Here is a 25,975-nt window from a genome sequence, read left to right as displayed (position 1 = left end):
CTGTTGTAGTTTGTAAAGTACAATAAAAAACAAGGCAGGTAGATTTGTGAGAAGCTAGGTTAGGCCCTTCCCTTTTTGACGCGTTGGCGTCACTTGTGTAACAGTAGTAATAAGTAGCATAAACACGTGGTGAAAAATAAGGGTAAGTTTGTAAGTAAGAATCGTATCGACGCCACAGTCTTCCCCCAACGAATGTATTAATTAATTAATTTATTAATGATTTCCTAATTCCAAATGTGAAGTTTCGACGATGTCGTCAACACGTGGTGTGAATTTTTGTTTTGTTTGTAAATTCACAGTTCAAGCTAAGATTTTTAACTGTTCATGGTTCTGATACAATTTAACACTTATGTAATTGATCATACAAACCACGTGTCAGGAAATTCACTTATTCAGACTTCACTCCTTTGTTTATCACTATATAATTCAAGTTTTTTTGCGGCTTGAATTTGAACATTGATTCTCGACGGCGGCGCAGCGTTTCGGAGACCAGCTTATTGTGTTTTTGATTGCATTGAATGATTTTTACACATAATTTAATCGCTTATAAATTCCTTGTTAACGTCCTTGATAAAGTGTAGCTTAATTTAACACAAATTACTTCATTAATGAATTTTATATACCCTGTATAAGCAGAAAAAAGGTATGAATGCACTGATAAACAAAAGCAAAATTTTAGTTTTGCTGTTTCCAACTAAATTGAAAATGTAATGGAACTTTACAAGCTTAACTTTTTTTTTCAAAAAATCTGGATGTGGAAGGTAAAATCTGACCTATGTGGTATTATGTTGTGATAACCCAAACATCCCGCCTTAAATTGGCATGTGAAAAAAAATTGAAAAGCCCGCGAAAGATTCAAAAATTCAAAAATTTGGCCTTGGCTGTGATCGTTTAACAAAATAGAACCCTACGTTGTGTTTGTTTTTTTTTGTGGCGAATGTAAGTGGTGGACCCCAAGGTTGGAAAAGTACCGCTGAATCAATGCAAATATCTGGATGATCACAAATTTAATAAAAACAAAGAAAAATATGAAGAAAAGTAAATGGATGTAAATACGCAAGTTATTACGGACGTGTGGCGGTAAATTTAAAATTATGGCAGTCAACAAGAGAACAAAATTTTAATAAAACTCCATGAAGCGGGCCGCACTGCGACAGCGGACTATATCAGTTTCATTCTAGAGCACAGCAAAATTACCCATAGGGGGTGTTGTAGCACGAGCGGAGTTTGGGGCTCCTGGTTGTGGCTGTTCTCCCACCACGACGGTGATTCTACTCTATCGGCAAGCACATATCTCCCAGCACCTCTCTATCACGAAGAAACGTGCCTTTACGGTCGCAAATTCGTGGTTGAAAATTCCGGATATTGGGCCAAGCCGCGAGCGTCACGTCATCCCGGCCGCTCTCCTGAGTTGTACTGTATAGGTCTGCGCCTTTTGTGCAGATGGCGCGACAAATCCCGCCAGCTCGACTAGGAACCGCGCCCACTGCTTCTGCCACGTGTTTCTGTGATATTTACCCCAATTCTATTTACATGTTCAATTTCTATAACTCTGATATTAAACTACAAACGAACAAGTTTCAGAAAGAGCAATAAACATTTGAATTCGCCATACACTCTCGTGAAATTTTAAACAGCAAAGAATTCTTATTTGAAATGAACATTGGACATCAGACAATTATATGATGGAAGGATTAATCAATAAACTATTTACATGGTAAAAAAACTAGAAAAGATTAATAACAACAAAAAAAATCTGGTGTGAAGTGAAACTTATGCAGACAAAAAATTACGTGAGGTTAGGAATTGCAGAACATGAAAATTTACGTTCAATTTAAATTATACAGCAAAGAAAATTATTACTGAGGCTAAAATTGTGAGATAGAGAAAAATTGCATGAGGTTCATATTTGCCACACTTTATCAAGGATTCAAACAAAAAATTTACCTGATGTTAAATTATACCACACTTTATAAACACAAAATGCATCTACCATTGAGAGAAATGCTTCTCGGTGGTGTAATTTCCAACGTCGCGAGAAAATATGTCTCGGTGATGTGATGATTATAACGATGATTACTATCTAACGGGAAAAATTTTAATCCCCCGTACCTCAGTGCACGATAGTATGAATTTTACCGCACTTTCACGGTCCTTTTCCCAAAGTGGGACAACGTTAGGTTAATTTAACTGGCGTAAATGAACTATTAGCAATCTTGTGTGAGGAATTAAGAAGTGTTATTACGTAATACTTAAGTGTAAGCATTCAGAAACCTTATACAATTATTTATTATATAATTTGATAAACACACTGACTAAGCGAATTTCATGAAATCTCCGAGCAAGTGCTTTATCTAAACAAACTTATGCCTATTAAATTGTGTTAGAACGAGTAACGATTAAAATCCTAACATGAACTGTGAATTTACAAACAATAAAACAAAAACAAATTTACACCACGTTTTGGCGTAGGTCGAAAATTTCCGCTTGGAAAAATCGCGTGTTGGGGAAACTGTGGCGGCGTTGATTACGTCGTTATGATTGATTTTCTTTTGCCAAACAAGTAAACTTCACTACCAACCCTCTACGTACAAATTCCCTAGCAGAACTACCAATTACCAAAAAGGAACTAAACTTGCACATGGTCGCCTATGTTTAACGATTTTCTTGGTTTGCTTTTTTTTTAAATTCAAATTATTCAAATGCGATTTCACGCTGTTGTTTTTTTGCGCGCAATTTTAATTTTTAAATAAATATTTGTGTATGCAACCAACAATACAGTATAAAATGATATTACGATATTAATGAATTTATAATTATTTCTTGTCTATATTACCAATGTTTTCGGCCTATTAATTTCAGGTCCTGTTTTTTTTTTTGTTCTTCAAAATGTACCATCTACATTTATTTAAATCAAGTACTTGACACTGATGATAGAACACAATATTTTCTTTAATTTAAATTAAAAAAAAATGTATTTAATGATAACTCATACATAGTTGTAAAGAACATGCTAAAATAAAATATGTTGCCAAAAATGAACTCCAATTTCTCTTATATTTTGATAAATTTTCACGGGGTTTAACTTCGCTTTGTAAATCGATCGCCGGTGGACCTTCACCTTTATCGATACTAACTTATTCATAATCATTAAACACTAAAATCAATCTTTGTCGGAGACGTTTTAAAATAAATAGGAAACCATAATTAAGCCATTCAAAGCCCGCATGTACGTCTTCCTGTAGTTCCTGTGCACCCTATTTAATTACTTAAATACACAAAATATGCACACAAGAAAACAGTTTGTACCGGAAATCTGAAAGTGATAACGTTATCAGAACTAATAATGCGTAACGTTTTTCGCCTTTCCCCTAATGAACTTTAGCACAACTCCAACCACACTCACTAGAGGCAAAATTCCAAAACTAGAATAAAGTTCACAACACTAAAGTGCACTCAAACTCTGTAAACAAACAACAATCGATGAATCCAACCAGCAGATGAGACAAACACCTATGAATAGCCACATGAATACACCAAGCTTGGACACTAATAGAACCGACAAATTCCAGCCGATTGATCTTCGAACAACTACAAAAGTTCCACGTTTTCCCCGTCATCAGACGATTACACAACATGACAATCCAATTTCCCTTGAAAAAAGTAAAAGTAAAAGTAATCCAATTATACGTCTCTTTGATTCCCGGCGCCGTTCCATTTCCACGGAAATAAAATCGGTGGCGTCTTCGCCGCTATCGCTTTCTTATCAAATATACCTGCGATTACACACTTGCTAAGAAATAAATTTAGGTGTGTTGCGCAGAGTGGGGTCTTCAAATTTAAAACCCATTCGGAAAACAGTTGTGGATTTCTCAGTTTGTGAGTATTCAAGCTAGAAGAGTGAACGCGAGATGATTCGAGTGTAGAGCATTGTTTTGGTGGTGAATGTCGATATTGGGGTGGATAAAAGTGAATAACGGTAAGGGAATTATAGGTGCTGAGGGTGCTACATTTTATTGACGAATTGGAGATAAAGGAATTGTGGGGATTTTGCACTTAGGTGTTTAAATAGATTACCGGTAGTCTGGAAATTTTGGAGATCGGGAAATTGTTTCAGGCGGTGCTTTTGTGCGGTAATGGCATTTGAAAAGAGGCGAATTTGATAAGAAGCGGGTTTTTTTCGACTGCATGCGGTCAAGTGTTATGCAGCGATGACTAAAACGCGTGTGATTAAAATTATCGAGATGATTAATTCTCTCTTTATGGGGCATAAAAATTGTAATACGAATTATAGCGGTTTTGATGTGGGCGGCTTTAGCAATAAGAGAATTAGTTTGTAACAATTTGTGGCAGTATTTGTCTCGATACAATGTTCCTTTACAAGGGCAATGTGAGTTCTATTTAATTTTTTTGATTGGTTAATTTAGTTTAGTCACCACTAAGAACAACAGAAGTATATAATTCACTTGTGATTTCACTGAATGAATTCTGCAATGAGTTTAATTTCAAAAATACTTCAGGACAATTTTAGATCCCAGATCTGTTAGCTAAAAAATTTTGCGTTGGATTGGAAATTGTTATTAAAAATTCCGCGGATTACGAAATAAGGGAGTTATTGATTATGTCATTTTTTCCAACTTCATTTATTAGTAAATTTTTTAGAAACTTACGTCACTCGTGCCATTGACAAACGGAGGAGTTATAGTGGGACAGGTTTTAAACTTTAATTTGGCAATCCTGGTTACGATTGTTACGAATGTCATGGCAAATTCTTAAATTATCTAATACATTATTTCGAAACAGAAACCTACTTACTGTAGTTGAATGTTATTATTATTTTTTTTAATACCAGTTTGTTATGCGGCAACAGTTACAGTCGCGGCTAAAAAATGTCAGACGTCATTCTGAAATTGTTGATGTAGTCCATGGCTTATTGTCACTTTGCATCCATTGTCAGCATCCCCGCGATGTCAAAAATCACAAAATTAAAAAATAAGGTTACAATACTTTAAGGTTGTTTTACACTTTTTGACAATGGAATGGCTGTATATATTTAAACGGGTACGGATACAATAAAAAATTGATAGACCATTGTTTCTTTTTGACAAAATGCATGTTTATTTATCCTATGAATTTATTATTAACTCCCAGAGCAAATTACTGATTCATTGTCATAAAATTGAAATTGGCAATTAGGTATGCCATCATAAAATTTTAAATATGTTGCCAACCTGACAAAAAAAAATCACAGACATTTATAGTCCCTTGCTATTTCTTGTAATTGTAAGAATTATTATTATTATTATTAAGTACTCTTGTTGCTCCGTCTTTTTTAATGCTTCTTCTTTTTTACTTTTACAACTATAATTCGTTGTTTCGTCTTATTTTAAAATTTTTTGCGTTGTTTAGCTGCATCATTAAAATTTTAATGATAAACGTTTAAATAAATTTCATTCACTAGATAAGTGATATTGCTTTGACCTAGGTAATGTCACTGTTTCGTGTATATAGATATGTAATTACAGCTATTAACTATAACAAGTTAGTAATTTCTGTAAATTATACATATTATACTCTAGCTTATAAGGACAAAATAAATAAAATAAGTATCATTAACGAAGATAAATCACGTTATTTCGTCAGACAAAATGGTGGAATGTGTTCAAATATAAAGGTCGATTTATAAACTTTTCGCTGACGTTGCTGTTCGCCGTCACGTTGCCGTTGACGTTGGGTTTTCAACCAATCAAATTACGGTGGTGTGTAGTGCTGCCAACTTGAAGGAAATCCTCTGAAGTAATTACCGATTCACCAAAACCGTAGCTTTCTGTCAGTAGTTATGCATTGTTAAAGATAGTTCTCGACGTCTAAATCAACAAGATTTATTGCTATTCGTCTCAAAAATAGATTAGGTGTTATAATTACAAGGGCTTACATTTTGCCTTTTTTTCTTAATATCTGTAGTCATCTTTTCAAGTTTTCACAACAAGAAATCTAAAACATGTTTAAAATGGTAAATTTATATAGGGAAATATCGATTTTGCAATTACGTTCCGCCCCTCGGTCTGAATATGAATGAAAAATTCATCACGATTGAGATCGAGATGGATAGGTGGGGCTTCTCTTTTGGTTTTCCTTTTTGATTAATACATTTAGTTTTCTTTGTATAACACGATTACTTAAGAACATAGTTCACATGGTAATTACGGGTAGAAAAAATAAGGATTTTACAATCAAGTTTCGCCTCTCGGCTTATCATCAGAATAGAGATGGGGCGGGTGGGCGGGGCTTATATTTTGCCTTTTTTTTTTTAATATACATAGCCATCTTTTCACAAACTTAAAACATGGTTAAAATAGTACATTTTTGCAAGGAAATATGGATTTTGCAATCATGGGGTGGAGCCTACTTGCAAAATCGATATTTCCCTATTCAAATTTTCTATTTTAAACAGGTTTTAAGTTTCATGTTATGAAAAGAAGTCTAAACAAAAAGGCAAAATGTAAACCCACCCACCCACCCGATCTCAATTGTGATGACTTTTTTTTATTCGGGGTGAACCAAGGGGGCGGAGCTTAACTGCAAAATACTTATTTCTTTAAAAGAAATTAAAATATAAACCCCGCCCATCCATCTCATCTCAGTTGTGATATTTTTTTTATTCTTAGAAACTTAAAGCACGTTTAAAATGGTAACTTCTAATATGGATCTTGCAATTAAGCCCCGCCTCTCGATCTGACAACGAATGAAAAATTCAGCACAATTGAGAATTGAGATCGGGGCGGGTATGGATGGGGCGTAATCTTTGGCTTTATGTTTTTTTTTTTTAGTAGAGAAATAAAGATTTTGCAGTTAAGCTCCGCCTTGTTGGCTCACGACGAATAAAAAAAAATCATCACAATTGAGATAGGGCGGGTGGGCGGGGCTACATTTTGCCTTTTTTTCTTAATATGCGTAGACTTATTTTGGCAACAAGAAATTTAAAACATTTCTAAGATGGTAAATTTTTAATTTAAATACTCCACTTTTCTTTTACAAACCCTTTATATACGCCAAAAATTGAATGTCAAACTTACTATCAACGTCAACTTGGCAACAGAGCTTCGAAAAGACAATTTTCAGCTCTATTAAAGCAACGTCAGCGGGAACAGCAACCGCAACAGGAACTTCAACGTCAACAGCAGGTTTATAAATCCCACTTAATAGAATAAGAAAAGGTGAAGAGCTTATTTTAAAATCATTAAATACTAAAAGATTAATTTTGTTGTGATGCACGTAATCATTTCACTTTTATAACTAATTTTTCATTATTTGACATTACAAAGTACTACCCTAGACTACAATTTTTTTGTGTAGGGAAAATTTCTTTGTCAGTAGTTTTCTTCGGTTACTTAAATTGTAGCGCCTTATTTTAAAGTGGAAAGTTCTTCAAAGTGTTATACTACCAAATAAAAGGTAATTTATACCAGATTTTACGTTAGCAATTCTGAATTATTGGCAGTAATGTTAGCATATCAGTTACAGTTTCGATTTTGACTGAGTGGGCCTAAAAAACCAATAAGAAAATAGAAGCTACTTATTTGGGCCCAAATTTTCAAATTGAAACCAAGTATGCTATCATAAAGTTTTAAATATGTTGCCAACGTGTCAAAAAAATTAAATTAAATTACTATCACAACGTCCGGAAATTAATTTTCGTAAATATATTACATATTAAAGCAAATTTTATCTGGATGAATAGTTTCGTCAGGTTTATTACTCATCTTTATTAAATATTTACCACGTGGAAAACCTCAAATTGATGATACTGCTGTCAATTCAAAGGAAATAAAGATAACGTTTCCCTCTGATTACACACTTTTCAAATTATTTTTGGAAATATTGTTTCTCATTAGTCATTATAGTACCACAAAATTTACAACAGTAATTTTTTTGTTTAACAATACATATTTAATTTGGTTGATTCAAAAATTCCATCGAATTCTAATCTATTGTTATAACCTTTTGTTTACTTTACTTTTTGTCATTTCTTGTGTCGAAGATAGTAAAAGTTCCGTCCACGTAGCTATAACTATGTCAATGAAAAAGATCCACTTCAATTATCTCATAAAAAGTTCAATTTACAACTGATAACATATCTAATGTTTACACTATTTGTAATTACGTGAAATTTTCTCATCTAATATAAAAATTATCTGATAGATAGCACAAAAATGTTAGTACCTTCTCAAGCTAAAACACCATTTTTATTCGATTTTGTGCTTCTAGATGAAAATCCTAGGAATCGAATTCGCCCCCCTGAACGTCCCCCTCGAACGCCGCCTGCAAACTCTCGCCGCCGCAGCATGGTTCGTCGTCCTAGCTTTCGGTAGCTTCTTCGGAATAATCATCACCGGTTACCTCTTCTTCACGTCCTACTGGTGGCTGTCCCTCCTCTATCTCCTCTGGATTTACATCGACAGCAACACCTGCGAAGAAGGCGGCCGATACATCCCATGGGTACAAAACCTGAAATGGTGGTACTACCTCAAAAAGTACTTTCCCACACAACTCCATTTAGTCCCCGACTTCACCCTCGACCCGAAACGCAATTACCTCTTCTGTTGCTTTCCCCACGGGGTACTGCCCGTTGGTCCTTTCACCACCATCCAAAGCCCCCACAGCGAATTCCACAAGCTGTTCCCGAATTTCAGCGTAAAGTTGGTCATACTCTCACAAAATTTCCTCATGCCGTTGTTACGCGAACTTGCCTATGGGTTAGGATGCATTTCGGCTTCCTCTAAATCGTTGGACTACGTTTTGAGTAGTCCTGAAGGGGGACAAGTGGTTATTTTGATGCCTGGGGGAGCCGTGGAAGCTTATAATAGCCGTCCCGGACAGTACAAATTCGTTGTGAAGAATCGCAAAGGGTTTGTTAAAGTGGCTCTAAAGAACGGGTCACCGATAGTTCCTGTTATATCGTTCGGGGAACCGGACTTGTTCGATCAAGTGCAAGGGCCTACCATTCGCAAGATTCAGGAGTTTCTTAGGGGGATTCTGGGAATCGCTCCTGTGATATTTTCAGGAAGAGGGTTCTTCCAGTATTCGTTTGGTGTGGTGCCGAGGAGGAAACCGATAAAGACAGTTGGTAAGAAGGAAGGTTAATTGAGGGGTGGTTTGTTTACTTTTTGGTTGTAGTGGGGACGCCAATTGAGCTTTCTAAGGTGGAAAATCCAACTAGGGAGCAAATTGAGGACTTGCACGGGAGGTTTAAACAAGAGTTAGTTAAGTTGTTTGAAGAGTACAAATACAAATTTTTGGAAAATCCAGAAAAGACACAACTTGAGTTGGAGTAAGAGTTTAAGACTGTTTTGTTCGATTATTTTATATTATGTTGTTGGCTTTAAAATAAAGAAACTGTAGGCAACTACAGTTGCATTTTTTGGAAATTTTGTTTTTAATCTATGTACATTTGAAAAATTCCATACGCGAAACTATCTTATTTAATAAATAAATTTGTTGCTTAAAATGTCAATTGCCTAATGATAATATTTACTTTGTTATTAAAAAATTGTTATGGATGCGCAAACTCACACATGCAGCGGTACCACATTGTCTTCGAAGACCTTGTAGTACGACAAGTTCTCCGAATTAATTAGTAGTAATACGAAGTTGTGGTAAAACAGGTCGTGCTCGGAGACACACGAGTCTACCAACCTTGTTATTTAGTAAATAATCCCCACGCTTGAACGTGCTCAAGATCCTAGCGCAATGACTTAAGTGACATCTTATATTCACAGGTCAGACTCTTATCACATCAGTAACATGCACATTATCTCCATACATGACTTAACCATTTAAAAAGAAATCTCTTAGTTTAAAAATTACAATTCACGTAGTCAGCCGCGTTTAACAGACTCCGTTGGTCCCCTCGTTGAAGTAATTTTACGAAAAAAAATGGCTAGTGAAACTTCCGAGTCCAAGCCGCTGTTGCAGAAATGCCTTGAAAAATTAACAACTGGGGTAATTTTCATACTCTACACTCAGGCAACTTTTAGCGGTTGGTTGTTGTTTATTTACCTCTTAACGACACAATTTTGGTGGGTCTCCCTCGCATACCTTGTGTGGATGTACTACGACAAAGATACACCGGATCTTGGAGGTCGCTCACTATCCTGGATCCAAAAGAACAAAGTCTGGAGCTACCCCACAGCCTACTACCCCGTAAATCTAGCCCTAGCGCCTGGATTTAACCTAGACCCGAAACGCAACTACCTTTTCTGTTTTTTTCCACATGGAATTATACCCAATGCCATCTACGTTGGTCTCACGAGTGGCGCCTGTGAATTTCAGCGCATGTATCCACAGTTTCAAGTACAAATAGCTCTTTTACGTATCCTTCTTTTCACTCCCTTCTGGAGGGAAGTACTAATGGGGATGGGTTTGGTATCCTGTACGGCTAAATCGCTTAATCATCTGTTGAGTAGACCAGAAGGTGGCAGAATCGTGCTTTTAAGTCCTGGAGGAGCAATGGAAGCTTATTACGGCCGTCCTCAGAAGTACACCTTCCTGATAAAAGACAGAAAGGGGTTTATTAAGATGGCTTTACGACATGGATCGCCGTTAGTACCTGTCATAGCGTTCGGTGAACCCGATCTCTTTGACCAAATTATAAACGAAAAAATAAGACCTATTCAAGAGTTTATAAGGAAGTACGTAGGGATCGCTCCTATTATTTTCTACGGAACGGGGTTCATTTTTCGTTATGGGTTGGTTCCAAGGAAAGTACCGCTGACGTGTGCTTGTAAGTTTTATTTATAATAATAGTTGTGTTTTTGTTAATTTTTGGTTAATTTAGTGGGGAAGCCGATCGAGGTAGAAAAGGTGGAGAATCCAACAAATGAAGAAATTAACAGTCTGCATGCGAAGTTTGTGCAAGAATTGAAGGATTTGTTTGATTTATATAAGGATAAGTTGTTGGACAAACCAGACGATGACTCTTTAGTACTCATGTAAGCTACGAATTTTGCAATTGTACTACTTAAACAATGCTGTGTGTTGTTGGTTGCTGTATCATCAGAAGAATTATAGTTTTGTTTTTATTTGGGAGAATTGATTTGCGTTAGAAAAATACACGAGGGAAATTTCAGAAATTTTGTTGAAACACGAACATTGATTTACTGATTACAGATATGTAATAACATTTACAACACTCATGCTGTGGCGGCACAATAACACGTCGGTAAGCAGAGAGAGATAAGTGGCCTCGTAGTCTAGTGGTGAGGATGCTTGCACGGATAGCGAGAGGCGTGGGGTTCGAATCCCACCGTGGCACAACATTTTTCTGCGCTTACCTACACATGTATTTCATAAACATGTGACTAATTGTTATTAATGCGATAGCAACTAGAGTGACTTATGCGTATGTAAAGTCATTGTCGCGGTCTTCAAATGCTAAAATATTTTCACCTACAGTAGTTCTTTCAGAAATTACTAAAATTGGTAGACCTTCTTAGTCTTAGAGCACGATCTATTTACCAGAGTACTAATACTACTAATTTATCTGTATAGAATAAAATAGTAGTACCACATACAAGTACTAACAATATTTTTGCAACGATTTCACCAATATTTGCAAATCTGTGTCTTTCTTTAAGCAAGTAATAATGATCACATTTCAAAGCATAAGTATTTTCTAATTAACATACTTAACATACCTATATTTATTATGTTTTTAATCAGTTTTCTGGTACGGATGAGTAAGTAAAGAAATTTACGTACCTAGAAATTAATGTTTTAAGTTTCATGCTGTGAAAAGAAGTCTACACATATTAAAACAAAAAGACAAAACGTAAGCCCGCCCACCCGCCCTATCTCAATTGTGATGATTTTTTTTTCGCCGTGAACCAAGGGGGCAGAGCTTAACTGCAAAACACTTATTTCTTTACAAGAAATTAAAAACATGTTTTTGAGTATCGTGTTAGTAGAATACTATGTATATTAAGAAAAAAAAAGGCAAAATATAAACCCCGCCCACCCACCCCATCTTAATTCTGATGATTTTTTTTTTCAGAAACTTAAAACACGTTTCAAATGGTAAATTTTTGTAAGGAAATATGGATTTTGCAATTAGGCTTCACCCTTAGCTCTATCAACGAATGAAAACTTCAACACTGTTTAGATCAGGGCAGGTATGGGTGGAGCTTAATCTTTGGCTTTAATTTTTGCTTAATATACATAGTTAGTATTCTTTGAATAACATGATACTTAAAAACATGTCTTATATGTTCATTTCTTGTAGAGGAATATTAAGGATTTTGCAATTAAATTCCGCTCCTTTGGCTCTCGACGATTAAAAAAAAATCATCACATTTGAGACAGGGTGGGTGGGCGGGGCTTATATTTTGCCTTTTTTCTTAATATACGTAGTCGTCTTTTCAGAACAAGAAACTTATTAAGCTCCGCCTTCTTGACTCACGACGAATAAAACAGATCATCACAATTGAGATAGGGCGGGTGGGCGGCACTATATTTTGCCTTTTTTTCGTACAACATAATAAATATAGGCATGTTAGGTAAGTATGTAAAATTGGTGGAATCGTTGCAAAAAAATTGTTAGCACTTGTATGTGGTACTACTATTTTATTCTAGCAGATATGCAAAAAAATCAGTAGTACTTATTAGTACTCTGGTAAACAGGTCGTGCTCTAAGACACTCAGGTCTACCAATTTTAGTAATTTCTCAAAGAACTACTGTAGATGAAAATATTTTAGCATTTGAAGACCGTGACAATGACTTTACATATACACAGGTCACCCTAGTTACTATCGCATTAATAACAATTAGTCACATGTTTATGAAATGCATGAGTGTTGTAAAGAAATTTACGCCATAACAAGTACTACACCAGCGTAAGTTAGTAGCTAGTAACAACCGGCAGGTTGAACTCGTACCTAGAAATTAATACTATTATACAAAAACTATTAGAAAAAATGGTCACCGAAAGTTGTCAGCCCAGTCCACTGTTGCAGAAGCTCCTGGAAAAACTATCACTCGGAATAATTTTCATACTCTACCTTCAAGCACCTTTTAGTGGTTGGTTATTTTTCATTTACCTCTTCACTACACGGTTTTGGTGGTTAGCACTAGTATATCTTGTGTGGCTCTACTACGACAAAGACACGCCCGATCCCGGAGGGCGTACTATTTCCTGGATCCAAAATAACAAAATCTGGTACTACCCCAAAAGCTACTTCCCGTCAAAACTGGCCCTAGCACCTGGATTTAACCTAGACCCAAAACGCAACTACCTTCTCTGCTTTTTCCCACATGGAATTCTACCTTTTGCGGCCTATACTGGGTTCACGAATGGTGCGAGCGACTTTCACCACTTCTATCCTCAATTCCAAGTACAACTGGCTACTTTACGCATCCTTCTCTTCACTCCCTTCTGGAGGGAGGTTATCATAGGGATGGGGTTAACATCTTGTTCAGCCAAATCGCTTACTTACATACTGAGTAGACCAGAAGGCGGCAGGTTAGTGGTTCTAAGTCCTGGAGGAGCAATAGAAGCGTATTATGGTCGTCCTCAGAAGTACAATTTCCTGATAAAAGACAGAAAGGGGTTTAACACGTGGAGTACCGTTAGTACCTGCTATAACGTTCGGTGAACCAGACCTTTTTGACCAAATTGTATGTGAAAAGTTAAGGCCTATTCAAGAGTTTATAAGGAAGTATGTTGGGATTGCTCCTGTCATTTTTTATGGAACGGGGTTCTTTTTTCGTTACGGGTTGGTTCCAAAAAAGGCACCGTTGACGTGTACTTGTAAGTTTTAGTAGTAAGAGTTCTGTTTTTATTAAAGTTGGGTTTATTTAGTAGGGAAGCCGATGGAGGTTGAAAAGATTGAGAATCCAACAAATGAAGAAATTGACAGCCTGCATGCGAAGTTTGTGCAAGAATTGAAGGATTTATTTGATTTACACAAGGATAAGTTGTTGGAAAAATCTGATGATGACTCTTTAGTAGTCATGTAGGCTACGAATGTTATGACTGCATTGTTGGTTGCTGTATTATCAGGGAAAATATAGTTTTGTGAGAATTGGTTTGCGTTAAAAATAGGCATATAATTCTACATAAGTAATAATTAAATTCCCGAAATTTTGTTAAAAGACTGACGTTGATTTAATATCTACAAACATTTACTAAAATTTATCTGCTCGTCTACACCAGAAAACTCGCGCTAAAACATTACAAACATGTTAAATATATGTTAAGTATGTTAATTAGAATATACATATATTTTCAAATGCGATGATTAAAAGTTGCTTCATTTGTTTAAAAAAACACTTGTAGAAGTCACAGGTCGTACTACTATTTTATTTTATCAGATCTGTAGATAAATTAGTACTTTGGTAAACAGGTCGTACTGTAAGACACTCGAGTCTAACAATTTTAGCAATTTCTGAAAGAACCACCTATAAGTGAAAATATGTTTAGCATTAGAAATCCGTGGCAATGACTACATATACCCAGGTCACGCTAATTGTTATTCTCATTAATAATAATCAGTAACATTATCTACGAAATACACAAGTGTCGAACTACCTACTTGACATTATTGTAAAGTAATCTACACCACAAAACCTCCCGATTAAGTTAGTCGCGGTTAACCCGCCAGATCGAACTCGTGCCTAGAAATTAATACCAAACAAAATTAATTGGAATAAATTTTATGAAAAAATGGCCACCGAAAGTTATCAGTTCGTTCCAATATCGCAGAAGATCTTTGAAAAACTATCAACCGGAATAATTTTCATACTCTACACTCAAGCACCTTTTAGTGGTTGGTTATTTTTCATTTACTTTTTCACTACACGATTTTGGTGGTTAGCACTTGCATACCTTGTATGGTTGTACTACGACAAAGACACGCCCGATCTCGGAGGACGTACTATTCCTTGGATCCAAAATAACAAAATCTGGTACTACCCCAAAAGTTATTTTCCGTCAAAACTGGCCTTAGCACCTGGATTTAACCTAGACCCAAAACGCAACTACCTTTTCTGTTTTTTCCCACATGGAATTATACCAAATGCCGTCTATATTGGCCTCACGAGTGGTGTGAGCGATTTTCAGCACTTGTATCCTCAATTCCAAGTACAACTAGTTATTTTGCGCATTCTTCTCTTCACTCCCTTCTGGAGGGAGGTCATTATGGGGATGGGGTTAACATCGAGTACAGCCAAATCGCTTAATTATATACTGAGTAGACCAGAAGGTGGCAGGATAGTGGTTCTAAGTCCTGGAGGAGCAATGGAAGCGTATTATGGTCGTCCTCAGAAGTATACCTTTCTGATAAAAGAGCGAAAGGGGTTTATTAAGATGGCTTTAAGACATGGATCCCCGTTAGTACCGGTTATAGCGTTCGGTGAACCAGACCTTTTTGAACAAGTTATATCCGAAAAATTAAGACCTATTCAAGAGTTTATAAGGAAGTATGTCGGGATTGCACCTGTCATTTTTTATGGAACGGGGTTCCTTTTTCGTTATGGGTTGGTTCCAAGAAAGGTACCGCTGACGTGTGCTTGTAAGTTTTATTAGTAACAGTTGGGTTATATTTGTTAATGTTGGTTAATTTAGTGGGGAAGCCAATTGAGGTTGAAAAGGTAGAGAGTCCAACGAACGAAGAAATTGACAGCCTGCATGCGAAATTTGTCCAAGAACTGAAGGATTTGTTTGATTTACACAAGGACAAGTTTTTGGAAAAACCGGATGACGACTCTTTGGTAATAATGTAAGCTATGATATATATTTGCCAGTGTACTACTAAAATTGTTGGTTTGTTTATTCCATGAAGAAATAAAGTTATGTCTTACCAAAAATTGTATACTTGCAACCCAGAACTTAGTTAATTAATTATGAAAATAAACAAAATATACTCTTGGAGAAAATATAAGAACAGAAGAGACATCTTAACAAAAAAAAAAAAAAATAATAAAATTTTGTTGTAATTAGCAACAGACAGACGACAGACGACAGGTAAACGGAAACGGTAACCTCTCTGAAACACATACAACTAAAAAACAGTGCGAAGTATTACCAAGAAATATTTAACAGCCTCTGTAAATGAGGACCTTCATTGTATTGATCTGTGTATAAACAAATCTTCCAGTCAAAATAGAAGATGGTCAAAAATAAACTCGAAATCCAGCAGAAATTACGAAAACTGCAAAATTTAGATTCGTTAATGAGAACAACTACTTGATTTCTTGAGGCTCTTGGTTCTTTCTATACTATCGATAAATATCTATATATTTTACAAAACAATTTGTTTATGTCAAGTCAAGTAAGAAGTGAAGTAAACAGCAATTAACATATGTATTGACCATTGGTCCGGATAAATAAATTAACCTCTTTTATCGTTTTCGTAAATGCACATTGAATGTACAACAACAAATTGAGTAATAAAGGAATAAATGTACATGACCCAGTGTTCAACACTTTTAAAAACGCTAAACCCAGAAATAAAATTCCACAATATCAACTTGAGGTCCGAAGTCAACGTATCTGCCTTGATTACGAAAAAAATGGTAAGTAAAATTGTAGATAACATCAATAATTATTATCTTATGCACTGCATCTTGAAAACCAGTGGTTTACAACTTTGAGTCGTGTCTGGGGTGGGATTACGAAAGAATTTGTTGAAATAAAATTATGTATAGTCATAGATATTTGTAATATTAGAGACAGGCGTTACATATCGTTAAATTTAACTTTTACAGTAATTTTGATGTGTCTAGTAATAGAAGAGTTACAACCTGCTGGAGGACAAAATTTAGGAGAAAGGATTTGATGTTTGGGTGTTTGTTTATTTTTTTGCTTTGTCATGACATAAACAACAGGACGTATTTTTTTGCGACACTGATACTAGAAATGAATTTTTAGTGTTCGTTATCTAGACGTAGTTATCTACTAGATAATAACTGTCTGAACTAAAGTCAACAACTTTCAGTGCGTCATTAAGGATGTCATAAAGTACTCATGATTACGACAAGGAAAGAACACAAAAAAGGACGCTAGAATTTTCTTTAAAATTATAATAGCTAACTTCTCTGAAAAACTAAATAAAACCACACGAATTTATTAATCTATAGCTCTTTTGCAGCAAATATTCGGAATGGAATTGATCCCTTTAACTGAATCTTTACACCGGCGAAAAGAAGCTTTGGCTGCTGGGGTATACTTTGCTACATTTTCATATGGAGGATACCTAGGTGTACTATTTAGTATATATTTATGTTTTACACGCTTTTGGTGGTTGTCATTAATATACATCTGCTCGATATACTTGGACAGAAAAACTTGTGAAAATGGCGGGCGACCCTCCAATTGGATACAAAAATTGAGTTGGTGGCAGCATTTACGGAACTACTTCCCAGTACGTACAGTACTAATGCCGGGTTTTGAACTACATCCAAATAAAAATTTTCTGTTTTGTTGTTTCCCTCATGGCGTAATACCTTGCGGTCCGATTTCATCGTTAGTAACTCCAGGAAATACATTGCAAAAAAGATATCCAGAACTGATATTGAAACTAGCAGGAATGGAGCTGTTCTTCTACTTACCTTTTACCAAAGAAATAGGTCTCGGGCTAGGAGGGATTTCTTGCTCGGCTAAATCCTTGACGTATGTATTAAATAAGCCCGAAGGAGGATATGGAGTTATTTTGTATCCTGGTGGAGCAGCGGAAGCAATATGTGCACGACCAGGACAACATAGAATAGTGCTGAAAGAAAGAAAAGGCTTTGTTAAAATCGCTTTGAAAACTGGGGCGTCTTTAGTACCAGTTTTTACATTTGGAGAAGTAGAATTGTTTGATCAAATTCAAAATCCTTTAATATGTAGATGTCAATTATTATGGAAAAAACTGTTTCGTTATACTCTTGCTTTGCCTCTTGGAAGTGGTTTTTTTCAAACGTCTTTTGGGTTGATTCCACGACGAAAACCACTTTTCACTGTAGGTAAGTTGGTGTGGACTGCTATGTTACAAGTACTTTTATTTTTTTTTAGTGGGACAACCGATAGATGTTGCTAGAGTTGAAAATCCAACGCAAGAGGAAATTGACGAGTTGCATCAGAAATTCATAAAACAATTAGTAAATTTGTTTGACACATACAAATATGACTACTTGGTGGATCCAGAAGCGAAAATTCTAGAGTTAGAATGAACCTGTTAAAATACTAAAGAATAGAGTCTTGAAAAAATAATAAATATATTATATGATTTTTAGTATCTATCTTTGAAATTTTGTTTGAAACACTGTCAGTACCAAGTACATTTACGTACAAGTTCAAGTCGACCAGTATTTATCATGGACATTTAACAAAGCACACGAATAGCCACATAAAAAAAAAATCAAGTACGATTCTAGTCACGGATAGGGATACTGTGTATCTTTCTTAAGTCGTGTAATTAGTATAAATGTGACTTTAGACTTTTTCCATGTTGATAAATATAAAACAATGCTCCAAATAAATAATGTAGTCTACAACAATTAGCATAGTTTTAAATACTTACGTCAAATCATTTAAAACACTCAAATTCTGATAACGGTGCATACTAAATTCACTTGACATACAACTAGTACAACTTTTATAACTTAAGCAGCTCAAGCTAAACTACCTTTATAAGTCAAATGCACATTTAATGTACTATAACAGATTAGTTAAATCAAAAACGTGTGGTATCTCATTCTTCAACATCATTTAAGTGCGGTGAACCCGACAGTAAAGTACCGAGTTAACTTGAAGCTCTAGAAAAATATATTTCTTTTGATTGCTTATGACAATGGTAAGTACAATTATGAATAAGTTGTCCAGAGATATTTTTTAATCTATGTTATTAATTTGGGTCATATGTATAGCAAAATTAAAATAATCAAGCTCTCACAAACACAAATAAACTAATAATAACTATGGCTGTTTTGCAGCAAATATTAGGAATTGAATTAATTCCCTTAACTGAACCTTTACACCGACGGAAAGAAGCTTTGGCTGCTGCGGCATATTTTGCTACGTTTTCTTATGGAGGATACTTAGGTGCACTGTTTGGTGTATATCTACTGTTTACACGGTTTTGGTGGCTAACCTTAGTATACATATGCTGGGTATACTTGGACAGAAAAACTTGTGAAAATGGCGGGCGACCCTCCGATTGGATCCAAAAATGGAGCTGGTGGCGGCATTTACGGAACTACTTCCCAACACATACAGTACTAGTGCCAGGTTTTAAACTAAATCCAAACAAAAATTTTCTTTTTTGTTGCTTCCCTCATGGTGTAATACCTTGCGCTCCGTTCTCATCGTTACTATGTCCAGGAAATATATTGCAAAAACTATATCCAGAACTGAGAATGAAAATTGCAGGACTGGATATGTACTTCAGGTTACCTATTTCCAGAGAAATAGGCCTGGGTAAAGGAGGGATTTCTTGCTCGGTTAAATCTTTGACTCACGTATTAGCTAAACCCGAAGGAGGACATGGAGTTATTTTGTATCCTGGTGGAGCAGCTGAAGCAATGTACGCACGACCAGGGCAATATAGACTAGTACTGAAAGACAGAAAAGGCTTTGTTAAACTAGCTTTAAAAACTGGGGCATCTTTGGTACCAGTTTTTACATTTGGAGAAGTAGACCTGTTTGATCAAGTTCAAAATCCTTTAATATGTAGGTTTCAGCTATTTGTCAAAAAACTATTCCGTTTTACTGTTGCTTTGCCTCTTGGAAGTGGATTTTTTCAGACGTCTTTTGGATTGATTCCACGACGAAAACCACTTTTCATTGTTGGTAAGTTGGTGTAGGCTGCTATGTTAAAGTACTTTTATTTGTTTTTTTTTTTTAGTGGGACAACCGATAGATGTTGCTAGGGTCGAAAATCCAACTCAAAAAGAAATTGACGAGTTACATCAGAAATTCATAAAACAATTAGTAAATTTGTTTGACACGTACAAATATGACTACTTGGTGAATCCAGAAGCGAAAATTCTAGAGTTAGAATGAATCTTTTAAAATACTAAAGAATATACATAGTATTAAAAAATAATAAATAACTATGGAATTATTTAATTATACGTTTTTTTGTATTTACTCGTATCTTTGAAATTTCGTTTGAAGCACTGTAAATACTATGTACATTGGGAGGGAATATACCTATATATTATAATAAAACAACTAATACTAAACGTTCTTACGGGTCTTTACTTTGGCAAAAAATTCTATGACGTTATCAAACTTTACTTTCCTCTCTTTTTCAATTGACAAAATGGAAAGATTGTTTAGTCGCGCTTAGCTCATTGTGGACCTAAAGCACAATTTTATCAATTTTAATTTCGAAAAGCTTCTTTCACATGAAGCCACCGAAACAAATGGTTACAAAATCTTAGACACAGCGTTAGACTAAAATTAATCGTAGATTTTTGTCAGATTTGGAACTATCCCAATTGTACATCTTTTTTTGCTGACGTTAGCAGTGGGATTTATAACCTTACTGTTGACGTTGAAGTTCCCCCTGACGTTGCTTCTATAGATGAAAATTGTCATTTATAAACTCCGTTGCCACGTTGCCGTTGATAGTAACTTTGGTATTCAACTTTTGCCGTACTTAAAGGGGTTGTAGAAGAAAAATGGAGGATTTAAGTTGATTGCTAAAAAAATGTTGATTAAGTTTCTTGTTGTCAAAATAAGTCTACACATTCTACGAAAAAAAGAAAAATATAAGCCCCGCCCACCCACCCTATCTCAATTGTGATGATTTTTTTTAATCGTTGAGAACCAAAGGAGCGGAATTTAAATGCAAAATTCTTATTGTTTCTCTACAAGAAATTACCATGTAAGACATTTTTTGAGTAGCGTGTTATTCAAAGAATACTATGTATATTAAGAAAAAATTAAAACCAAACATTTAGGCCTGATCTAAGTAATAATGAAGTTTTCTTTCGTTGGCAGACCTAGAGGCGGAGCCTAATTCCAAAATCCAATTTTCCTTACAAAAATTTACCATTTTAAATGTGTTTTAAGTTTCTTAGAATAAAAAAATCATCACAATTGAGATGGGGTGGGTGGTCGGGGTTTATATTTTCTTTTTTTCTTAATTTATATAGTATTCTTTGAACAACACGGTACTTAAAAACATGCTTTTAGTTTCTTGTAAAGAAATAAGTACTTTGCAGTTGGTTCACGGCGAAAAAAAAAATTCATCACAATCGAGATAGGGCGGGTGGGTGGGCTTATATTTTGCCTTTTTGTTTTAATATGTATAGACTTTTTTTCGTAACATGAAACTTAAAATGTGTTTAAAATGGAAAAATTGTATAAGGAAATATCGATTTTGCCATAGGCTCCGCCCCATAATTGCAAAATCCATATTTCTGGGCAAAAACCATTTAATCATGTTTTAAGTTTCTTGTAAGAAAAAAAGGCAAAATATAAACCCCGCCCACCCGCCCTATCACAATTGTGATAATTCTTTTATTCGTCGTAAGCCGAGGGGCGGAGCTTAATTGTAAAATACTTATTTTTCTATCATAAATTACCATGTGAGATATGTTTTTAAACGGGTAGTATTTTTTAGAGAAATAAAGCTTACAATATAGGCGTATGTCAAGTGAGTTTAGTATACATATCTTTAGAACTGAACATACGGTTGATAATTTACAATTTCCGTTATTTTCAGTTATCAAAATGAATGATAACACAAAGTTTTCGAAAACTATCACTTGCCAGTTTTCGCAGAACAAAGAAATAATTAAGCCTGCGGAAAAATTATACAAACAGACAATGAGTTTTTTCTTTGCGCAAAGCACTGTAAACAAAAAATGCAGGATTATGAGTAGAAAAAAATATGATTTAAAATTTTATGTTCACTTTACGATATAAAATTGTGACTTTGGGGGAAAACGATAGGTTTTAGAAAAATATGTAATATGCTATATTCAGTGGCATAAATAGCACCCCCGCAAACTCCGCAATGTGCAGACCGTAACGTAAGCGATATATTTTTTTAAAATGTCCAAACGAGTAACTACATATTCATTCTACTTTTTAAATTTGGTGTATGGGGGCGCTTACTATAAATTCCGAGGGGGCGCAGTGGAAGTTAGCTACGCCACTGGCTATATTCTCTCAAAAAAAAGAGAGTCACTTAAAAATTTTGATAATTAACTTCTTTGAAATTATAGAGGTAAAACACAAAAAGGACTACAGAAGTGACAGCTTCAATTTTTACGGATAACAAATATTTGGTTAATTTTGTATAAACAATATAGAATCCAGCCGTGGTAACTGGCAAGCAGCATATAAATACAATTAAAAAAAAAAAATGTGGTATTCAAAAATATTACCGTTAAAAAATCTGAAGGAAACACTTACCTCTTCAAAAATGTTTAATATTTTGAAGAATAACTAATTAATTCAATGACGCGATAATCTTGACTACTCTTGATCTTGGTTCTCTAATATTGGTAAATATTTCTATTCCATTGCACTGTAACAACTGACATAAACAACAATTATATTATTTACCATTGATTCGGACACTTAACAAATTATCATCTTTCATGGTTTTCACAAATGCACGTTTAATGTACAATGACAGATTAGTTAAAGACAAAAACGTGTAGTACCTTATTCTTCAACATCATTTAAGCGCGGTGAACCCGAAGTAAAGTACCGTGTTAACTTGAAGTTAACCAGAAAAATATATTTGTTTTGATTGCTTATGACAATGGTAAGTACAATGTAGATAGATGTCAGCCTTGCGTAGAACTAATCTTAAGCCGTCTTGAGATATTTTTTAATTAAAATAAATCAATCAAATAAACTAATACGCCGTTTTGGCTGTTTTGCAGAAAATATTAGGAATTGAATTAATTCCTTTAACTGAACCTTTACACCGGCGAAAAGAAGCTTTGGCTGCTGCGGCATATTTTGCTACGTTTTCATATGGACCATACTTAGGTGTACTGTTTGGTGTATATCTACTGTTTACACGCTTTTGGTGGCTACCCTTAATATACATATGCTGGATATACTTGGACAGAAAAACTTGTGAAAATGGCGGGAGACCCTCCGATTGGATGCAAAAATGGAGTTGGTGGCGGCATTTACGGAACTACTTCCCAGCACGTGCAGTACTAGTGCCAAATTTCAAACTAATCCCAAACAAAAATTTTCTTTTTTGTTGCTTTCCTCATGGTATAATACCTTGTGCTCCGTTCTCATCGTTACTATGTCCAGGAAATATATTGCAAAAACTATATCCAGAACTGAGAATGAAAATTGCAGGACTGGATATGTACTTCAGGTTACCTATTTCCAGAGAAATAGGCCTGGGTAAAGGAGGGATTTCTTGCTCGGTTAAATCTTTGACTCACGTATTAACTAAACCCGAAGGAGGACATGGAGTTATTTTGTATCCTGGTGGAGCAGCTGAAGCCTTGTACGCACGACCAGGGCAATATAGATTAGTGCTGAAAGACAGAAAAGGCTTTGTTAAACTAGCTTTGAAAACTGGGGCATCTTTGGTACCAGTTTTTACGTTTGGAGAAGTGGACCTGTTTGATCAAATTCAAAATCCTTTAATATGTAGGTTTCAACTATTTTTCAAAAAACTATTCCGTTTTACTTTTGCTTTGCCTCTTGGAAGTGGATTTTTTCAGACGTCTTTTGGATTGATTCCACGAAGAAAACCACTTTTCACTGTTGGTAAGTTGGTGTAGGCTGTGGTGTTGAAAGTACTTTTATTTTTTTTTAGTGGGGCAACCCATAGATGTAGTTAGAGTCGAAAATCCAACGCAAGAAGAAATTGACGAATTGCACCAGAAATTCATAAAACAATTAGTAAACTTGTTTGATACATACAAATATGAGTATTTGGTGAATCCAGAAGAGAGAATTCTAGAGTTATAATAAACTTTTTAAAATACCTACACAAAAATAAAATGTAATTAATATAAAAATATTTAATTCTATGATTTTTTTTTAATTTTTTGTTAAGAAAATTTCCTGCTTTAATAGCTACACCTACGTTTACTAATACGTTAGCCGTCATTGTGTACGACTAAAATTAATCCGCACCCACTTTTCCCATTAAGTGCCCCGGCGATCCAAGTCTAGTTGGTCACCCATTCAAGTCTTGATTCCAGGTAGCTTTACTCAGCTCGCATGATCGCTGCATCGTGACTTAAAAAAATTATTTAAAGTACGAATTCTAGTCACGAACACTAATAAAACTTTATATGTTTCTTAAACCATATAAGCACAAAAGTGTGCTGAGATTTTTTTCTATGTTCATAAATGAATAAACAATGCTTCAAATAAAAAATACGGTAAAACTAATGCATGTTTTATGTTAAATAACGTACTAGTCGACAATAACCGTCATGCCAACGTCAATTTTAAATAGTTGTGTAACCATTTAAAACACTCAAACCATAAAAAAACAGAAATTCCATTAGGAATGGTGTTCTGGACTATGTAATGGGGTACATATTTTTAGGACTCAACATACGCTTAATTGTTTACAATTTCGTCTATCTTCATTTATTAAAAAGTAAAAATGAGTTTTGGTACTTCAACTCCATCAATTAAGGTGTGTCCTACACAAATAAAGTTTTGGTACCGAACCTTCGCAACTTATATTAGAAATAAAGTACAAGGAGAGTACTATAAAAGTGACATACAGCTTTAGCTTTTACGGATAACAAAAATTTTATGTTATTAAGAATAACTAATTCAAGGATACGATAATTTAATATCTTGACTACGCAAGGTATTTGTTCTACAACGTCGATAAATATTTATACTTGATTGTATTGTAATAGTTGACAGAATGACATAAACAACAATTATATTATTTACCACTGATTCAGACATTTAACAACTTATCATCTTTCATGGTTTTAACAAATGCATATTTAATGTACCATGACAGTTTGGATTAAAAAAAAACCTGTAGTACCTTATTCATCAACATCATTTATAAGCGCGCTAAACCCGACAATAAAATTCTGAAGTCCGAAATATCTCTCTTGATAGCGTACAAAAATGGTAAGTAAAATTTAAAAATCTCCGAAACATTAAAACACCAACGTAGCTTTTTGTAGCAAATATTAGGAATCGAATTAATTCCTCTAACTGAGCCTCTACACCGACGAAAAGAAGCTTTGGCTGCAGGGGTACATTTTGCTCTATTGTCATATGGAGGATACTTAGGTGTACTATTTGCTGTATATCTATTTTTTATCCGTTTTTGGTGGCTAGCATTAATGTACATATGCTTGATATACTTGGACAGAAAAACTTGTGAAAATGGCGGCCGACCCTCCGATTGGATGCATAAATGGAGCTGGTGGCGGCATTTACGGAACTACTTCCCAGTACGTACCGTACTAGTGCCGGGTTTTGAACTAAATCCAAACAAAAATTTTCTTTTTTGTTGCTTTCCTCATGGTGTAATACCTTGCGGCCCGTCCTCAGCCTTACTAAACCCAGGAAATCTATTACAAAACATATATCCACAACTGACAGTTAAAGTAGCAGCAATGGAACAATTCTTTCATTTACCTTTTGTCAGAGAAATAATTCTCGGGATAGGAGGAATTTCTTGCTCAGCTAAATCGTTAACCCATGTATTAACCAAACCCCAAGGAGGACACGGGGTTATTTTATATCCTGGTGGAGCAGCGGAAGCAATGCATGCACGTCCAGGACAACATAGATTAGTACTGAAACATAGAAAAGGCTTTGTTAAAATCGCTTTGAAAACTGGGGCATCTTTAGTACCAGTTTTTACGTTCGGAGAAGTGGACCTGTTTGATCAAATTCAAAATCCTTTAATATGTAGATTTCAATTACTTTTGAAAAAACTATTCCGTTATACTCTTGTTTTGCCTCTTGGTAGTGGATTTTTTCAAACGTCTTTTGGATTGATTCCACGA

At 35.1% G+C, this 25,975-nt stretch overlaps 6 protein-coding genes and 1 pseudogene across 9 annotated transcripts; all 7 read left to right on the top strand.

The window, feature by feature from the left end:
- Positions 1–3,775: 3,775 nt before the first annotated feature.
- LOC135127150 (2-acylglycerol O-acyltransferase 1-like) lies at positions 3,776–9,428 on the top strand. Of its 3 annotated transcripts, none has more exons than XM_064053502.1 (3): positions 3,776–3,979; positions 8,269–9,127; positions 9,178–9,428. In XM_064053502.1, exons 2-3 carry the CDS (start codon positions 8,269–8,271, stop codon positions 9,333–9,335), a joined length of 1,017 nt encoding a protein of 338 aa, XP_063909572.1. In that variant the 5' UTR covers positions 3,776–3,979; the 3' UTR covers positions 9,336–9,428. The 3 variants fall into 3 exon arrangements, with proteins under 3 accessions (XP_063909572.1, XP_063909571.1, XP_063909573.1); XM_064053501.1 differs by lacking the exon at positions 3,776–3,979 and adding an exon at positions 4,290–4,390; XM_064053503.1 differs by lacking the exon at positions 3,776–3,979 and adding an exon at positions 8,189–8,215.
- A 177-nt stretch (positions 9,429–9,605) lies between these two features.
- Positions 9,606–11,081, top strand: LOC135126553 (2-acylglycerol O-acyltransferase 2-like). Its single transcript, XM_064052586.1, has 2 exons — positions 9,606–10,783; positions 10,838–11,081. Exons 1-2 carry the CDS (start codon positions 9,937–9,939, stop codon positions 10,993–10,995), a joined length of 1,005 nt encoding a protein of 334 aa, XP_063908656.1. The 5' UTR covers positions 9,606–9,936; the 3' UTR covers positions 10,996–11,081.
- A 1,313-nt stretch (positions 11,082–12,394) lies between these two features.
- Positions 12,395–15,862, top strand: LOC135127149 (2-acylglycerol O-acyltransferase 2-A-like; annotated as a pseudogene).
- LOC135127362 (2-acylglycerol O-acyltransferase 2-like) lies at positions 14,721–15,778 on the top strand. The gene is made up of 3 exons (XM_064053808.1): positions 14,721–14,823; positions 14,872–15,567; positions 15,621–15,778. Exons 1-3 carry the CDS (start codon positions 14,721–14,723, stop codon positions 15,776–15,778), a joined length of 957 nt encoding a protein of 318 aa, XP_063909878.1.
- Positions 15,863–16,418: 556 nt separating the features above from the next.
- Positions 16,419–18,233, top strand: LOC135126552 (2-acylglycerol O-acyltransferase 2-like). Of its 2 annotated transcripts, none has more exons than XM_064052585.1 (3): positions 16,419–16,570; positions 17,146–18,001; positions 18,051–18,233. In XM_064052585.1, the coding sequence occupies exons 1-3, from the start codon at positions 16,457–16,459 to the stop codon at positions 18,206–18,208; spliced, it is 1,128 nt and encodes a 375-aa protein (XP_063908655.1). In that variant the 5' UTR covers positions 16,419–16,456; the 3' UTR covers positions 18,209–18,233. The 2 variants fall into 2 exon arrangements, with proteins under 2 accessions (XP_063908655.1, XP_063908654.1); XM_064052584.1 differs by having other exon boundaries at positions 17,135–18,001.
- A 377-nt stretch (positions 18,234–18,610) lies between these two features.
- LOC135126551 (2-acylglycerol O-acyltransferase 1-like) lies at positions 18,611–20,091 on the top strand. The gene is made up of 3 exons (XM_064052583.1): positions 18,611–18,831; positions 18,971–19,826; positions 19,882–20,091. Exons 1-3 carry the CDS (start codon positions 18,823–18,825, stop codon positions 20,037–20,039), a joined length of 1,023 nt encoding a protein of 340 aa, XP_063908653.1. The 5' UTR covers positions 18,611–18,822; the 3' UTR covers positions 20,040–20,091.
- A 3,030-nt stretch (positions 20,092–23,121) lies between these two features.
- On the top strand, positions 23,122–23,945 carry LOC135127361 (2-acylglycerol O-acyltransferase 2-like). Its single transcript, XM_064053807.1, has 3 exons — positions 23,122–23,167; positions 23,274–23,741; positions 23,791–23,945. Exons 1-3 carry the CDS (start codon positions 23,122–23,124, stop codon positions 23,943–23,945), a joined length of 669 nt encoding a protein of 222 aa, XP_063909877.1.
- The last annotated feature ends 2,030 nt before the right edge of the window (positions 23,946–25,975 follow it).

Source organism: Zophobas morio, unplaced genomic scaffold (assembly GCF_036711695.1).
Source record: "Zophobas morio isolate AGI-343-1 ecotype UQ-CSIRO unplaced genomic scaffold, CSIRO_AGI_Zmor_V1 ptg000011l, whole genome shotgun sequence".
NCBI lineage: Eukaryota > Metazoa > Arthropoda > Insecta > Coleoptera > Tenebrionidae > Zophobas > Zophobas morio.
The sequence above is the reverse complement of the archived record's forward strand: the minus strand, read 5'-3'. Positions and strand labels throughout refer to the sequence as shown.

What these genes read in the sequence shown, in the direction of transcription:
- LOC135126552 (XM_064052584.1), top strand. Translation starts at nt 16,423, where the DNA reads ATGTACAACAACAAATTGAGTAATAAAGGAATAAATGTACATGACCCA. An exon ending in CCTTGATTACGAAAAAAATG is followed by an intron (nt 16,571 to 17,134) that starts GTAAGTAAAATT and finishes ATTAATCTATAG; the next exon opens with CTCTTTTGCAGCAAATATTC. An exon ending in AAAACCACTTTTCACTGTAG is followed by an intron (nt 18,002 to 18,050) that starts GTAAGTTGGTGT and finishes ATTTTTTTTTAG; the next exon opens with TGGGACAACCGATAGATGTT.
- LOC135127362 (XM_064053808.1), top strand. Translation starts at nt 14,721, where the DNA reads ATGGCCACCGAAAGTTATCAGTTCGTTCCAATATCGCAGAAGATCTTT. An exon ending in CACTCAAGCACCTTTTAGTG is followed by an intron (nt 14,824 to 14,871) that starts GTTGGTTATTTT and finishes TTTGGTGGTTAG; the next exon opens with CACTTGCATACCTTGTATGG. An exon ending in GGTACCGCTGACGTGTGCTT is followed by an intron (nt 15,568 to 15,620) that starts GTAAGTTTTATT and finishes TGGTTAATTTAG; the next exon opens with TGGGGAAGCCAATTGAGGTT.
- LOC135127150 (XM_064053501.1), top strand. Translation starts at nt 4,370, where the DNA reads ATGTTCCTTTACAAGGGCAAT. An exon ending in TGTTCCTTTACAAGGGCAAT is followed by an intron (nt 4,391 to 8,268) that starts GTGAGTTCTATT and finishes TTGTGCTTCTAG; the next exon opens with ATGAAAATCCTAGGAATCGA. An exon ending in GAAACCGATAAAGACAGTTG is followed by an intron (nt 9,128 to 9,177) that starts GTAAGAAGGAAG and finishes TTTTGGTTGTAG; the next exon opens with TGGGGACGCCAATTGAGCTT.
- LOC135126551 (XM_064052583.1), top strand. An exon ending in AAAACCACTTTTCATTGTTG is followed by an intron (nt 19,827 to 19,881) that starts GTAAGTTGGTGT and finishes TTTTTTTTTTAG; the next exon opens with TGGGACAACCGATAGATGTT.
- LOC135127361 (XM_064053807.1), top strand. Translation starts at nt 23,122, where the DNA reads ATGGAGTTGGTGGCGGCATTTACGGAACTACTTCCCAGCACGTGCA. An exon ending in ACTACTTCCCAGCACGTGCA is followed by an intron (nt 23,168 to 23,273) that starts GTACTAGTGCCA and finishes TACTATGTCCAG; the next exon opens with GAAATATATTGCAAAAACTA. An exon ending in AAAACCACTTTTCACTGTTG is followed by an intron (nt 23,742 to 23,790) that starts GTAAGTTGGTGT and finishes ATTTTTTTTTAG; the next exon opens with TGGGGCAACCCATAGATGTA.
- LOC135126553 (XM_064052586.1), top strand. Translation starts at nt 9,937, where the DNA reads ATGGCTAGTGAAACTTCCGAGTCCAAGCCGCTGTTGCAGAAATGCCTT. An exon ending in AGTACCGCTGACGTGTGCTT is followed by an intron (nt 10,784 to 10,837) that starts GTAAGTTTTATT and finishes TGGTTAATTTAG; the next exon opens with TGGGGAAGCCGATCGAGGTA.